This window comes from Larus michahellis, chromosome 3 (assembly GCF_964199755.1).
Source record: "Larus michahellis chromosome 3, bLarMic1.1, whole genome shotgun sequence".
Taxonomy (NCBI): Eukaryota; Metazoa; Chordata; class Aves; order Charadriiformes; family Laridae; genus Larus; species Larus michahellis.
In genome coordinates this window covers 93,140,980-93,157,942 of record NC_133898.1, presented here as the reverse complement: position 1 = coordinate 93,157,942, position 16,963 = coordinate 93,140,980, and the positions used below count along the sequence as shown (strand labels likewise).

The 16,963-nt window shown below is 40.7% G+C and overlaps 1 protein-coding gene across 3 annotated transcripts in view; it reads right to left on the bottom strand.

The window, feature by feature from the left end:
* CEP162 (centrosomal protein 162) overlaps positions 1-16,963 on the bottom strand; it is a 52,442-nt gene that overhangs the window by 694 nt on the left and 34,785 nt on the right. For 2 of the 3 annotated variants that reach the window (XM_074581245.1, XM_074581247.1), the window contains exons 23-28: positions 15,911-16,135; positions 14,085-14,758; positions 13,081-13,222; positions 10,669-10,767; positions 7,588-7,722; positions 529-2,937 (exon numbers count right to left, since the gene is read on the bottom strand). In XM_074581245.1, coding sequence (XP_074437346.1) covers positions 2,719-2,937; positions 7,588-7,722; positions 10,669-10,767; positions 13,081-13,222; positions 14,085-14,758; positions 15,911-16,135 — 1,494 coding nt within the window. In that variant the 3' untranslated portion in view covers positions 529-2,718. Of the gene's footprint in view, positions 1-528; positions 2,938-7,587; positions 7,723-10,668; positions 10,768-13,080; positions 13,223-14,084; positions 14,759-15,910; positions 16,136-16,963 lie in introns of those variants that run through there. The other variant, XM_074581246.1, reaches the window with a different exon arrangement.

The following is a 16,963-nucleotide window of genomic DNA, read 5'->3' as shown; positions in this document are numbered from 1 at the left end:
AAAAAGAGCGCCATTCCTACAGCCATTCAAGACCAGATTGAGTCTGGTGCTGTGCGGGGTGCCTACTTCGTGGTAAATGCCTAATAACTAAAGACCATGCTTCAGGGAATGTACAACTACATAAATGCATGTGAGGACGCAGTATAAACCATATTATGGCTTACATTTTTGGTAAATAATACTGTCCCCGCTCAGTCAGAGAGACTCAGAGGGAGAATTTAATTTGACTCTTATTCAAACTCTGTAAGATACCATCATTTGCTGAGAGCTGAATGTAAGAATTTTAAAAGGTGTTTGAATTGCAACCCCCTCTTGATGACCTAAGAATTATATGTTTGAGAGGGAGTTTCCAGCGAGCAGAAATGCCTCCCCTAAGCTCTCCTGTCCCAGGCAGTGCCCTGGCATCCCTACACCCATGACCTGGCCTCTCTGGGAACACAAGGGTGGCTCTAACTTAAAAAAAAACAACTCACTTTACATCACACAATTTAATACAGTGTTACAGGAAATAAATAGTAAGTTGAAATGATTGAACTTTATATTTTTCATTTGCAAAACAGTCTCAAATCAAGAAAATACAGCATATTTACACATAGCTGATATTTTATATACAATGCATTATTGAATTTACACTTTTTAGGAATACAGACTAATACTTCATTATTGGGGACAAAACACCCACAATGAAAACACTGAAAATAGCTGAATATGAAACAACCACAATTACTATATCAATTGCCAACTAACCCTTTTTTTTTTTTAATATCTCTGTATATGTGTATACGCTTTCTCTTACTTTGTGTGTGTGTGTGCTCAAAAAAAAAAAAATAAAAACCTTGCACTGTTGATTACTGTTTGTGCCTATATGGTATAATTTGTTACACCGTTTCCTTCTTTCTGCGCAGTCACATGCTTGTGTAAGCCAAAATGCACGTTTACTGCTGCTCCCCAGAGAAACATGAGGCATAACTCCATTTAGACAGACCTGAACTATTTCACATTTGACTTAAACGTTGGCTTCAACCAGTACAACCAAATACAGCGTGCATTGTACAAAATTACAATGGTCAGGAGGAGAGGACGTGATGAGTACGCTGTAGCTTGACCTTTGCTTTGCCCTAGGTAAGCGTAGCTGATTGAGCTACCACCTCAGTGTACGCGCTGGGGAATTCTTAAGGACGTGCAGCGCTGAGGCTCCCCACTAGTAATTTACTGATTTGTTTGAAAACCTGTCCTTCCAGCCACCAGAGAGCTAGCTCTCTTAATCTTGATTTTTCTCTTAATTTGCCGTATTGCTGCTCCTTTTTCTATCCTTTTAGCAGCAGGTTTTTCGTATGTGACAACTGTAATAGCCATCCACACCTTCCCTCCCCAGGCTCCTCGCTGGAGCAGGGCAGCCCCTGTGGGCTCAGTGTTTCCGAAGGCTACCCCTTCCAGATTGCCGACTGTTCTTTTCCCTCCAGCTGGTCCATCCCTTTTTTTGAAACAAGGGACCAAAAGCTTAGCACACTAAGTTACACATTAGCGATGCAGGAGGAATTGCTCCTGTGCTACCTAGTCTCTTACAGGCTCTACGCTTTGGTGAATAAACTCCAGCAGGGCGTAATGGAGAGGGAGAAGGCAATGGTTTCTCTACATTCAGCTTGGTACCTGCTATGATGCCCGTCAGCTCAGCAGAACGTTATGTCCATGGTCAGCACTTGGGTGGTACATTATTCCTGTTTAAGCACACTAGTCTCCTTTGTCACTCATGAAGATTATCACTTTTTCCTTTTTTTTTTTTTTTTGTCTGGCCCCTTTTCGAGTTTGTTCAGTATTTCAACTCTAGTATTTGCCCACCAGCGTATCCCTGCAGTTGAGCTGTAGTACATTGTCTTCACGTTTGCTTGATCTTTACAGAATAAAGTGTACATCTATGAAGATGGTACTCTGGTAGATCCAGAACAGCCCCTTGTAAAAAATCTTACTCAATACAGCCTTCCCTTTTAAAAAGGGTGCCAATAACTACCCTCACACTCTATTTTACAGGCTTTTTTTCATATCTGCCCCATAACAATTCAGCATGACCACCCTGCCATCGTTCTGACTAGCACGGTTGGAAAGCTCTGCAAGATGAACAGAGAATAGTTTGAATTTGAGCATCACCAGAGAGAGCCTGCTCCGCTCCAGCCCGCCCATCATTCACAAACTGGAAAGGGCTCTTAAAGAGAAGGGAAGGAATGCTTTTATGAATTGGAGGCTGTTGTGAAGAAAAAGCAAAATGTTGGAAAAGAGGATCTGCGTGCCCTACCAAATGAAAAATAATAACTCTATATACTAAAAATACAAGCCAAACAGCATATTCCTCAAATGGTTCAACAAAGGAATCGCTATAAGACAAGTTATAAACAAGAGTTAAAAATATTCAGGCATGTTCTACAGCATCTGAAAAAGCATCAAATGGAAGTTTTCAATGACAATTGAGTTTATGGAATAACCTCAGTATTCCTAATATTTTTAAAATTGCATGTAGCTTTATTACTAACAAAATGTAAGACATCATACAGTATGAGTGGGGTGTCACTCAATGCCAGTCTACCTTTGGACAAGCAAGATGATTACAAATAAGATCCAAATGTAATTCAATTTATGAGTGTCAGGTTAATGATTTTCAGTAATATTTTTCTCTACATAACTTTGAATATTAAAATTATTCTTCTCTAATCAACTCCTACCTAATCATGTCTCCCAACAGCTGTCTGTCATGCTGAATCCACTGGCATTAGGTGCAGGAATAACAACCCCTTGTTTCTGCAGTTCACGTAAAACATCTAGTATTGAATCCAGTTCCATTCGAAATTTCTCCAGTTCTTGGTTCTTCCGCTGTGCCAGTCTTCGCCACTTCTCAACCTCCTGCGTTTGCCTGGCCTCAGTAACGTGTTGCGTTAGTTGGGTCGCCTGCAAATGAGAAGCAAGTCACCATTGCGGCTTCTGTGTCAAATACTCGGGCAGTGCTGCCCCTTTGCAAAAATGTGCCACTTCATTACATTTCCTGCTTAGTTTCAAAGCCCAGCGCTCACGTTAAGTGGAAACAATTTGTTCTGACTATTAAAAAAAAAATAATCATTCCAATAGCTATAAATTCCTTTAAATATCTGCATTAATGACAGAAGGGCAGAATCCATTACTGACTAATGAGCCTCAGGAGAATTTAACTTAGCCTCTCCAAAGCGGCAATTAAAAGTTTGAATATTTAAGACAAAGCTGAGCCTGTAACATAAAACCCTCTGTAATCAAAATGAACCTTTTGAATTGCCATTTAAATGTGTTAATTAAAAGAATGGTCTGCAAGAGCAACAAACCAAATCTGAATGACCTCTTATGGGTTATTAATATGCTTTCAAAAACCACAAGTTCTATGAATTATCAGAAAATATCCTGTAGTGACAAAGGTCTGAAGCTGCCCCAGATAAAAGTTTGAATTAATTTTTATATGAATCCATGGCATAATCCTGGCCAGCAGGTCGAGGGAGGTGATTCTGCCCCTCTACTCTGCTCTGGTGAGACCCCACCTGGAGTACTGCATCCAGCTCCGGGGCGCCCAACATAAGAAGGGCATGGACCTGTTGGAGAGGGTCCAGCGGAGGGCCACAAAGATGCTCAGAGGGCTGGAGCACATCTCCTATGAGGACAGGCTGAGAGAGCTGGGGTTGTGCAGCCTGGAGAAGAGAAGGCTCCAAGGAGACCTTATAGCAGCCTTCCAGTACCTGAAGGGGCCCTAAAGGAAAGATGGGGAGGGACATAGAGTCTAGTTGGAGGCCTGTAACCAGTGGTGTCCCCCAGGGGTCAATACTCGGTCCAATTTTGTTCAGTATATTCATTAATGACTTGGATGATGGGACAGAGTGTATCCTCAGCAAGTTCGCTGATGATACCAAACTGGGAGGGGTGGCTGACATTCCGGAGGGCCGTGCTGCCATCCAGCGTGACCTGGACAGGCTGGAGAGCTGGGCAGAGAAGAACCTAATGAGGTTCAACAAGTGCAAGGTCCTCCACCTGGGGAGGAAGAATGCTAAGCACCAGTATAGGTTAGGGGTGGACCTGCTGGGAAGTAGTTCTGAGGAGAAGGATCTGGGGGTCCTGGTAGACAGTAAATTATCCATGAGCCAGCAGTGTGCCCTTGTTGCCAAAAAGGCCAATGGAATCCTGGGCTGCATAGGGAAGAGTGTGGCCAGTAGGTCGAAGGAGGTCATTGTCCCCCTCTACTCTGCACTGGTGAGGCCGCACCTGGAGTACTGTGTCCAGTTCTGGGCTCCCCAGTTCAAGAGGGACAGGGAACTACTGGAGCGGGTCCAGCGAAGGGCAACTAAGATGATTGAGGGACTGAAGCATCTCCCTTATGAGGAAAGGCTGAGAGAGCCGGGACTCTTTAGCCTGGAGAAGAGAAGGCTGAGGGGAGACCTTATTACGGCATACAAGTATCTAAAGGGTGGGTTGAAGGAGGACGGAGCCAGGCTCTTTTCAGTGGTTCCCAGCGACAGGACAAGGGGCAATGGGCACAAGCTAGAACATAGGAAGTTCTGATCAAATACACCAAAAAACTTCTTTACGGTGAGGGTGACAGAGCACTGGAACAGGCTGCCCAGGGAGGTTGTGGAGTCCCCTTCTCTGGAGATTTTCAAGACTCGCCTGGATGCAGCCCTGAGTAATGTGCTCTGGGCAGTCCTGCTTTAGCAGGGGAGTTGGACTAGATGATCTCTAGAGGTCCCTTCCAACTCTGAAGTTTCTGTGATTCTGTGACTCTTTATCAGGGAGTGTAGTGACAGGATGAGGGGTGATGGTTTTAAACTGAAAGAGGGGAGATCTAGATTGGATATTGGGAAGAAATTCTTTCCTGTGAGGGTGGTGAGACACTGGCACAGGTTGCCCAGAGAAGTCATGGATGCCCCATCCCTGGAGGTGTTCAAGGCCAGGCTGGATGGGGCTTTGAGCAGCCTGGTCGAGTGGGAGGTGTCCCTGCCCATGGCAGGGGGTTGGAAGTAGATGACCTTTAAGGTCCCTTCCAGCTCTAACCATTCTATGATACTACGAAATTACTCAAAAAGCGTCATAAGATATCAAAATCTCCACACCACTATTATTTGTAATATTCTTTAAGGAAAGTCCTATCACTTGAAGGCCATAATTATTGTGGAACAAGCAATAATAACTGCTTGTTCAGCAATTAGCTTTTCTTGTTCAGTTCATTTATATTTGGGGGGCTGTTCGGTGTCCCACTGCAGATGATTAAAGGTGCAAAACTGGGACAAACAAAACCCAAAGCTTAATACGTAACGGTGCATAGTAGCACCAGAAAAGATGAAATTACTTAGTAGTAACTGTTGCGTATGCTATTATTTCTATTTGTTTTAAATACATCAAAAAACATCTTAGTAAACACTACAGGCCAGGTAATGAATTCAGTGGAGATAGATAGATCACAGACAAGGCAGCAGCAGACACTACAGAAATGGTAAAGAGATTCTCACATTATACAAAAGCAAATGAATGACCTGGAGGAGGGGACAGAGTGCACCCTCAGCAAGTTTGCTGATGACACAAAGCTGGGGGGGGATGGCTGACACACCGGAAGGCTGTGCCACCATACAGAGAGACCTGGACAGGCTGGAGAGTTGGGCAAAGAGGAACCTTATGAAATTCCATAAGGGCAAGTGTAGGGTGCTGCACCTGGGGAGGAATAACCCCATGCACCAGTAGAGGTTGGGGGCTGACCTGCTGGAGAGCAGCTCAGCTGAAAGAGACCTGGGAGTCCTGGTGGACAACAGGATGACCATGAGCCAGCAATGTGCCCTTGTGGCCAAGAAGGCCAATGGCATCCTGGGGGGCATCAAGAAGAGTGTGGCCAGCAGGTCGAGGGAGGTCATCCTCCCCCTCTACTCTGCCCTGGTGAGGCCACACCTGGAGTACTGTGTCCAGTTCTGGGCTCCCCGGTTCAAGAGGGACAGGGAACTGCTGGAGAGGGTGCAGCAAAGGGCTACCAAGATGATTAGGGGACTAGAACATCTCTCTTATGAGGAAAGGCTGAGGGATTTGGGTCTCTTCAGTCTGGAAAAAAGACGGCTGAGGGGGGACCTTATCAACACTTATAAATACTGAAAGGGTGGGTGTCAGGAGGATGGGGCCAGGCTCTTTTCAGTAGTGCCCGGCAACAGAACAAGAGGTAATGGGCACAAACTTGAGCATAGGAAGTTCCACCTAAACGTGAGGAGGAACTTCTTTACTTTGAGGGTGGCAGAGCACTGGAACAGGCTGCCCAGAGAGGTGGTGGAGTCTCCGTCTCTGGAGACATTCAAAACCCACCTGGACGTGTTCCTGTGCAACCTGCTCTAGGTGACCCTGCTCTGGCAGGGGGGTTGGACTCTCCAGAGGTCCCTTCCAACCCTATGATTCTATGATTCTATGAATAGCATAAAAAAGTAACTGTATTACAGTTGCATTTAGCAGGATAGAACTAAAACAAAAATAATGACATCATCAGTAGCAGCAGGGTTTGTTCTTAATCCAGTGACTTGTTTTATGCACAGCTCTTTTGGGGAAGAAAATGAAATATCTGATGAAGAAATTGTTGAGAATAAAACCTTCTATCACAAACAATTCGGTACATAAAAATGTATTCCTTGAGATCCGGTTTCAAAACGGTAGAACAAACTCCAAAAACTAAGAACTACCACAGGTTTGATGATCTTCCAGTCCAGCTGCCCTTCTTTGACTTCATGTATTTAAGTAAAACCTAAGTTAGAACACTAAGGAAAGACAGGCTTATATTTAAGCAGTAAACTGTTGAGAAGAAAAAATAAAATCTATATGAACTACAAAACTGTTTCCAGATGACAGAAGCTCCCAGATAGATGAAGAATCAGGATGGAGACCATGACATAAAATAAGATGAAAAATAAAATAAAAAAATCAATGCAAAATTGTTTTGACCCATTCAAGGGAGGGAAATGTCAGCTACAAGAAGCTGAATCACAAAGATCCAACCTTCAAAATCCAAATTTAGTTTGTGGAGGATAAAGGCTTTTTTTTGTTGTTGTTTCGGGTATTAAAATCAGTATGTGGTAAACTGCTACAAGATGTTTCTATACTTTTAATGCAGCTTTTCCGAATGGGACTTCGAGGACTAGAAAATAAAATTACAGTTCACTTGAGGAATATATCATAGCTTAACAAATTGCATTACAAACTCTGGTCAATTTTTCAATATCTAGCTTTCGTTGTGTAATTGAAATACGAAATAATGAATGACACAACGGACTTCCAGAGGTCACATGGTCCAACCCTCTGCAAAAGCAAGGCCTCCTTAGATCAGGTTGTGAGGAAGTTCTGCACCTGATATGCGCAAGTAATCTTAATTACCACAGCAAGGAAGTGCTGATAAGCACTGCATCCACATTCACTTGCATCAGCAGGCACCAAAGACAAAACCATGGCTGTATCAAGAAGTACTTGCCCCCCCTCCAGCGTGGACTAAATGGACAAATACCATAGAATTACAGTTAAACCGATAAATTGCTCTTGAGAAGTAAATGCCGATATACTCTGGCGTACCTTTTGAATTTCTTGTTCTCTTACTGCGTGTCTGGTCTCTATATGCCTGATTTTCTTTTCCAGGCCCAAGAAATGTTTCATTTCAGGACTCTGGCTCTCCTTAGCCTCTCTCAGTTCTTCCAACAATTTCGTCACCTGCAGTTGGAGATAATTGATGAAAATCGTTACCATTGTGCTAAGTAGTGTATGAACCAGATTCCTTTCAAAGTATATTTGCGTTATTTAATCACTCCATTCAAAGGCTAAAGAAAGGAAGACATAAAAGAGAAATCTCCTTTATTCAAAAGCTTAAGTAGGGGCTCGGGGACTTAGATTACCATCTTTTCATGCGTAAGAAGTGGCCTGAGGATATGAAAATCTAGTCCTTTTTGTGAAATCCAGTCCTGTTCATAATATCTTACGAAATGATTATTCATGGTCAATTTTTATACTGCTAAACTTATTAAAAAATTAATAGAGCATATTATGATTCGATGTTCTTACACGATCCTTTCTCACACCCTGGATAAAGATCAAATATAAAATGTACCAGTGTATTTCTAAGGAATAAATTAAGAAAAGACATGCTGCTAGCAGGCATGATTGCAAACCCGCTGGGGTATCAAAATTGGCAGGTCAAATCAACTCTACCAATGACTTACAACTGATTTCCTAATCCTCCAGAAATTCAGGGATGTTTTCTTATAAAGCTCTACTGGTTTATTCTCATTCTTTGCCTATTCTTTAACATCTAAAGTCCTTTTTGGTCCCTTTCTTAATGTGTATAAGCAAAAGCTTTGAAGTCTTTATCCTTTATTATAACCCTTAGCTCCCCTTACCCAATATATCTGCGGACTGCTAACCCTCTTCAAGCACTCAGCCATCCTTGGCTCTCCGCTGCTGAATTCAAAGTAGCTGGAAGCATCGTGTGCTTCGTAACATGTTGTCACTCTTACTCAGAAGTGACTCCAAGATGGCTTATTATTATTTCCATTTTTTAACACAGTCTTCTAAAATAACAACACCGATATTATTACATTTTTGCCCGTCTGTTACTCCAGCAGCTTTGAACCTGTGGCCCGATTTCAGCCACGTTTGTCAGAGGAGCAGAAATCTTAGTTTCATAAGGTCTGTGAAAATGAGCATCTGCTGCTTGTCTGCTAAGCTGCCCCACTGAAGGGAAGGGCTGATGCGTGATCTCAAGTACGTAATTAAATACAAGAAAAATTCATGCAGGAAAGATGTTACGAGGCGGGAAAAGCCCCAGGAGAAAATGGGCTCCCTACATTTTGCCAGCAACAGAACAATGTTAAACACGAAGCTGTCCTATGTGCAAGCTGTTATACAAGAGAAGTATATAGTCACTGCAAAGCATCCATGAATAGAATTTTTGAGATTAGTATTCAAATAACAATCTTCCAGTGAGCCTCAGAAAAAAGTTTGCCTTTTCTTGAAGTAAGCATTTTAGACAGAGGACTCTCAATTCCATCCGAATAGTAGTGGTTTTCCCTAACATGAATAGTTACATTTGCAGGTTTGGTTGCCTTTGTTTCTCAGCTCAACTTATTTAACCATTTAATGCTTAAAATGTATTTTATAAGCAGCACAGCAATCATGCTAGAGGGCAAAAGTAAGGCTTTACTTTGACATTTCTCTCTGTATAGCCTTGCAATGGTTTTTGTAACAAAGGCACTCCATTACATTTTCTTAAACGCCAGCACCTCAAACTCAGCCTGTAACGTGTGGGTCAGACAGGATAATCGTTCTTTTAATCATCACTGTTATTAATAATCTGCAAACCAAACAGTCACAGAAGAAACAAACCCACGAATAGCATTTGTCTTATTGTACTCTCGCCCCGTTTTCCCAGGAGTAAGTATTATATATACTGAGATTATTGGAGTGAAACAAGCTTTGTATGCAAAGGCAACACTTACTAGATTCATAATATCAACCCAATGTCTCAGCCTTTACTCTGCAAATAAAGAGCTTGTTTAATAGATGATCTTTTTTCTCTCCCTACAAACTTCACAACAGAGGTGGAATTTTGCATGGATAAAATAAATACTGAATAAATTCAGTGAGATTAAGATTAATTGTATTAAGTATGTACTAAACACATACTGATACTTCTCTCATTTCTTCTAAATAAGGGCAGCAAACAAGATTAAACGTCTGGAGGTCTCAGTCCCTTACAGAATAGGAGAATTCTTTTTAATAACTCATGTAGGTTAATTACTGTATTATCAAAATGAAGTTAAAATTAGCAATGTTCATACATCAAGGAGATGGTGAATTAAGCATAGGCACAATGCTAAGACAGGCTAGATCCTCCTCCTGAACAAGAGGTGATAAAAAAAAAAAAAAAGAGAGATTGGCAGCACTTCAAGAACAAGAAAAGCATAGCCAATAGTTTGAAAAGCTTGAGCTAAAAGACAGACAGCAATTTTACACAATATTAACCCAAAAATGAAAACATGAACATGTGTAATTTTTTTATTATATTCTATTAGAGTAGAAGATTAGAAAAAACCTAGAATACCTCTCTCAAAACCGAGTGAAGTTTAGAAGAACTATTACAACTAACCTCTTTTCTTAAGAGACTTCAAGTTTCATAGATATCAAAGGAGAAAACCAAGAATATAATTGCCTAAGTCAGTTTTATGGCAACGAAGGATGAAGAACGGACGGCTTTTTCTGAACAAAGAATGGGGGAAAAATAATAAAATATCCTCTTCATAAAGGAAAAAGTCCTGTGGTCTATTTACTACCCATCACAACTCTCAAAGAGGAGGCTATGAATGCTTGGATTAACCTGCTGATCAATCTTAATACAGAAGTCAGACATTTCTAACAATTAAAAAAAATAAATAAAAGCGGTCAAAGTTCTGCCTTCTGTGCTGTGCTGTCGTCTTGCTCGTGTTAGAAAAATATATTCCCAGGTATAACTGATGGAGAAGCAACTGAGAAAGATACTGTTTCTAAGACTTAACTTTACTATATTTACTATATTAAATGACTATGTAATTTGAGGCTTTACATGGATAAAAGTGAAAACTCTTTTATTAGACTAAGGTACCCCCAGTCCAAATTTAAATATACCTCTTTTTGAAGGAGCTCCTCTCGCATTTGTGAAACAAGAAGGGCTTCCTGATGTCTCTGTTGTTCACTGATTTGTTCTTGGAGATGTTTTATTAATATCTAGAAAAAGATTAAAAATATTCGTCGTTAACATAAATACCCATGGCAACATGTGAAAACCTATGTAGGAAAAAAACGCCAAAAATATAATCAGTATTGTCGTACTGCGGGTATAAGTGATGCATATATTAACAACACTACCTCTAACACATGTGCATGTGTGCTACTTAACGATCCTCTAAGTGGATCGTTAAATAGCACACATGTACATATATAGTATATGAAACCAAGTCTCCATCTTCAAGTTATAAATCCTCAGTTATAAAAAGCTCTGAAAAAATCTGAATGCAATAGCTCTCTCTACCTTCATATCGTGTGTAAAACTTCTCCCGAAATTTTAATGCATAAATATAATCACAGGCCCAGGTCCTCATGGGGGACTTCAACCCCCTCTGATACCTGCTGGTAGGAGAAACAATACAACATGGCATAAGCAATCCAGGAGGTTCCTGGAGAGCATTGATGACAACTTCCTGACCCAAGTGACAGGGGAGCCAGTGAGGAGAGGTGCTCTGCTGGGCCTTAAACTCACAAAGAAGGAAGGGCTTGTTACGTGATGCGAACATCAAAGGCAATCTTGGCTGCAGTGACCATGAGATGGTGGAGTTCAGGACCCTGAGAGGAGGGAGCAGGCCAACAAGGCCAGAGAGCAGACTTTGGCCTCTTCAGAGATCTGCTTGAAAGATGGGATGGGGCCCTGAGGAGGAAGAAGGGCCCAAGAAAGCTGGTTGACATTCAAGGATCATCTCTTCCAAGCTCAAGAGCAGACCATCCCAACAAGCAAAAAAAGTCAGGCAAAAAAGTCAGGAGACTGAAATGGATGAACAAGGAACTCCTGGCAAAAACCTGAACATTTAAAGGAAGCATACAGACTGTGGGAACAAGGAAACAAGGACAGGTAACCTGGGAGAAATATGGAGACTCTGTCCAAGCATGCAGATATGTGGTTAGAAAAGCCCAAGCCCACCTGGAATTGAATCCAGCAAGACTGGCAAGGACAAGAAAGGCTTCTGTAAGCACCCAAGTGGCAAATAGAAAACTAGAGAAAATAAGGGCCTGCTGATTAATGGGGCAGAGACCCTGGTGACCCAGGATGTGGAAAAGGCTGAGGGACTGAATGCCTTCTTCACCTCACTCTTTACTAGCAAGACCATCCTTCAGGAATACAAGGCCTCAGAGAGTAGGAGGCAAGTCTGGAATGAGGAAGGTACACCCTTGGTGGAAGAGGGTCTGGTCAGGGAATACTGATGCAAACTGCACATATGTAAGTCCGTGGCCCTGATGGGATGCAACTATGTATGCTGAGGTCAAATATCACTCCACCCTTCAAGAGCAAGGAGGACACAGGGAACTGTAGACTAGTCAGCCTCACCTCGATCCCTGGGAAGGTGATGGAGCAACTAATCCTGGAAACCTGGCAGGCACGTGAAAGACAAGAAGGTGATCAGGAGCAGTAAGCATGGATTCACAAAGGGGAAGTCATGCTTGATCAACCTGATAACCCTCTATGATGAAATGACTGGCTTGGCAGATGAAGTCTGGCAGAGAAGGACCTGGGTGTCCTGGTGGACACCAAGTTAACAAAAGGCTAATGGTATCCTGGGCTGCATTGATATGACAGCTGCTTGAGGAAGGTGATCCTTCCTCTCTACTCAGCTCTGGTGAGGCCACATCTGAAGTACTGCATCCAGTTATGTGTTTCCCAGTGCAAGAGACATGGAGCTAATGGACAGAGTCTACAAAGGGCCACGAAGATGATGAAGGGACTGGAGTATCTCTCATATGAGAAAAGGCTGAGAGCTGGGACCGTTTGGCCTGGAGGAGAGAAGGCTCAGGGGATCTCATTAACGTTTACAATATATATCTGAAGAGGGTGAAAAGCCAATAGAGCCAGGCTCTTTCCAGTGGTACCCAGTGACAGGAGAAGCAGCAAAGGGCACAAACTGAAATACAGAAAATTCTGTCTGAACATAAGGAAAACTTCTTTACTGTGAGGGTGACCAAGCACTTATTTGGATCTCTAAACCCAGAGAGGTCATGGAATCTCCCTCCTTGGAGATATTCAAAAGCCGTCTCGACATAGTCTTAAGCAACTGGCTCCAGATGACCTTTCTTGAGCAGGGAGGTTGGACAAGATGACCTCCAGAGGTCCCTTCCAACCTCAGCCATTCTGTGATTCTGTGAATACAGTGGCACAGGCTCATTTTTGAAACAATAGCTCCTACTTTAAAGAAACATAAAGTTTATAGTAATCTCGAAAGATGTAACTTTAACAGATATTTATATGTAACGAATGTATCTACTGTATCTTACCTCTTGTGTTGCAATTCTGCTGTTTAGTTCAGCTACTTTAGAAGTAGAATGCTCCTTTGCGTGCTGGCAAAGAATCTTCTCCACTTCCCTCTGATGGGAAGCTTTCAGAGACGCAACGTACTCTGCTGTGTCTTCCTTTATCCTGAACAGGGTGGAAAAAAATAAGATGTAGTAAAGCAGCTGCAGATAGTTCTTCAAAAATGTGACAAAGTTTGTCACTTTACGAACATATAAAATATCAAAACATTAAAGATGGCATGTGTTTCAAATTTCATAACAAAAACTTGCAAGATAGCACCACCATTACTTCTGCTGCTCTGGAAGGATGACAGAGTGGGAAGCCTACAAGGTTGGATACGTGCCTCATTTAACTAGAGGCAGCTAGAATACAGAAAACTCATCCAATCATCTCTTTTTTGCTCCTTTTATTACAAAAAGGAGAGAAAATAGGTGCTTTTAAATCACAATTCAGCTGTCCTATTTCAGGTATCTATTTTAGAACAGAATGTGTTGCAATCTAAACATGCCGATTTCCTCTACTTTGACTATGAAGGGATCTAAGGGAGACTGGGTGAAGTGTAAAGTTTCTACAGTTGGTCAGATAAATCCCACTGAAAGCATACCCCAGTTTGAAAGAGAGTATGTGTACCAAATATTAATGTTATACAACACAAATACAAAGCATCTAAAATGCGACGATTTATACTGAGATACTCTTACTCAAAACTATGACGAATTGTAGTGTTAATAAGATGGATTAATATAGGTTTGCCTGTAGAAAGAACCATGACAGTGCACTGCTCTAAAAAAAAAAAAAAAAAGTCCACGGACCAAAAACTCAAACTCCTCCCTCCCAAAACCAAAAACAAACCGTAAAAATGAAATTTACAGATAACATTGGCCAAGTATAAGCTAGCTTCACACATGGCTGACATGTTAATGTGTCAATCCCATGTCAGCCAACACTTTAACAAGGTTTTTAAAGGAACATGTTGAGCATTTACCTTCGTATGTTATTTTCAGAATAAGCCAATGTTGCTTGAGACTTCACCCTCTGCTGGTTCATTTCTAGAGACAATCTTTCAAGCTCCTCTTTCAGCTGTGCATTTTCTTGCAGAACTTCCGAGAGATTAGAATCAGAAAAGGTCCGTGGTTGGTATATTTTGTCATCATTGAAAATGCTTAGAAAGGGTTCGCTGTTGCTGGAATTCCTTTTATCTGTTGCTAAGGTATTCTTTTTCAAGATCTCTGTAGAGTTTTCCTTATTATCCATTTTATTTCTCAAATTATTATCAGACAACATCACCATCCTTTCTTTTTGAAGTTTCTCTACAGTTTTTGTAAGGTCTTGTATTTCTCTATTTTTGGTGACCAGTTCTTCATTTAGTTTTAACAGTCTGTCTTTTGTGTTACCTTGTTTCATTTGGGAGTCTGTGGACTCTAAGTCTTTATTATTCTTTTTACCTCTGAGTTTTAATTGGGAATTTTGACTTTTAAGGTTTTCGATTTCTGTCTGCAGGTTTTTAACAGTGATCTGATGGCTCTTCTTTACGTCCTGAAGCTCCTGCTCAAGTTCTGTAGAAGAACTGGCTTTATCACCATTCAGTTTTGGAGATTCACTCATAAATTTGTAGGCAAGTAGTTGCTCAAGCTCTACAAGTCTCTGCTCGTACTGCATCTAAGGGAGGGGAGAGGGAGAAGGGGAAGAAAAAGTATTTTCCTCAAGTGTACATTTATTACTAGTCTCTTATTATTATTCTTTAAAGTTACTACACATTTGAAGGTTTCCTAAGACAGGATACACAACGGTATTACTAATAGCACTACTCAATCAGTTCAGAAATTAGTGAGTGAAATTACGTGAAGCGAACTTAATTCTGCTGTAAAACAGAATTACTCAAAACATTTACTATAAATTAGTCCTGTACTCACTATGAATACAGTAACTATGGGAAAGAAAATTAAATTGACAAAGAACTGTCTCATTTTTGTATAATTGTATTCCCTTCAGGCGCTACCAACTTGGACAGGCAAAGTAAAAATCTTATTTTAACATAGCAAGAAGTCTTCAGTTTTGTTAAGATCTGCCAGTATGTATTGGCCATGTGTCAGTTTGCAAACGCTACTGTTATATGCCTCAAAATTGTACTTCACATTTTAAAAATAATCTTAAATTTTAACAGGACAGATTTTTTTTTAAATTATTTTTTAAATATATAAGTATGAATTCAGAGATACACAATCTTTCTTCCTAATGAGCTGAGGGAAACCTAACCGTCTTAATAGTCTGGACAGCCTCTGAGGAAAGCACAATGAGTTATTCACACAGAGAAAAGGGAGAACAACTGGCCAATGCTTTCCTTTCCTGCTCATTAAGCACCTGTGCAATTCACCTTTCCATGAAGTAACATGACAGATTTTCATGCTTCCTAACACAAATCTTATGTTTCGCTATCATGTAATTTTTAGATAGAATTTTTAGAATAGACATTCCCCTCAAAAATTCCCAGTCAGCAGACCTTTGAAACCACAGCCTTTGGTCCAGCAAGGAATTAGGTAAGCAGCTCCTCTGACCCCCAGGATGAAACCCACTTATCTCAATTGTAAGAATTAAATTATTATGCCTCAGGAAATTGTCCTCTCAGTTTCCATACTACTCTAACAATTTCAGTGCTCTTTATATCTTAGATGCTGAAGTTACTGAAATTCTGGTTATAAATTCTTTGAGTATTTTTTCCCTTGAACGTGGTCTTTGCCTTCAGACCTCTGTAACCTTATGACTGTTACTTAAGGAGTAGACTACTCAATAAAACAAGCCTCCAACTTTTACCTTTATTTTTTGAAATTGTTGTTCCATGGCACGGAGACTTTTTTTAGCTTCATCATCTTTACCTTCAAGTTCCGTTTCTAACTTTTTTATTCTTTTCTCCAAAAAATCCACTGTGTGTGTTCTAGCTGAAAGATCATTAGTTTTCTCAGCAGCAGCAGCAGCATAAATCAAAGCAGGCAAAGAATTTGGATACCGTCTTCTTAGAATTCCTTCCATTTCTCTGATCTATCAAAAAGAAAATTAAGTCAGAAGTCAAAAAGAATAGAGTTCTAATGAAAATGGAACTGAAAGAAGTGACAGAATGTTAATAAATGTCATCCACTTAAGCTGTGTGAAGAATGAAAGCTAGAGATGCGTATGTTGAGAATTTTTTACATTGTTTACATTTATGCTATTGTTTACAGAAAAGCAAGACCCATCATCTCTTACTGATTCACTTATACATCATCTTAAACAAAATATTTCTCGTCTTCAGATTGTCTTATGTCAAATGGATCTTTTGTTTACTTTCTTAGCACTTAAGTTGTATATGGCTCTTAATGTTCTTAAGTAATTGCTTTTTTTCTGGACTTACATTCACATGCTACTTTTGCAACTGTTACAGAGGTATTTCATAACATTATTGAAATTATTCTCCCAATAACAGATTATAGACCTTTTATTTTGGAGCGTGAAATAAAATAAATTAACACCCTGCATGCAAGACTAATAACAAGCCCCTCTTTTATCTATCGATAAGATACTCTTCACATTAGAATACTGAAGGGACTCTTTCCCATTTGTCCCACATCCCTACCAAATACAGCTGTCATCCCCCAAAATTCAGAAAGGCCCGCTTGTTTCTGACTTCGTCAGCAGAAATGTTGATTTTAAAGGTCTCTACTCCTCCAGTTTTCATGAATCATGTAGGAATCCAATACAATTTAAACCCCTCCCCTTGAATCAATTTGATTGAAATTGGTCATAATGTTAAGGGGTTACTGAACATAGACAAAAAGAGTCTTAGAAGATAAACAGCAAGCTTGTGTGTGCTTTTGCCCTCTTGCCCCTTTC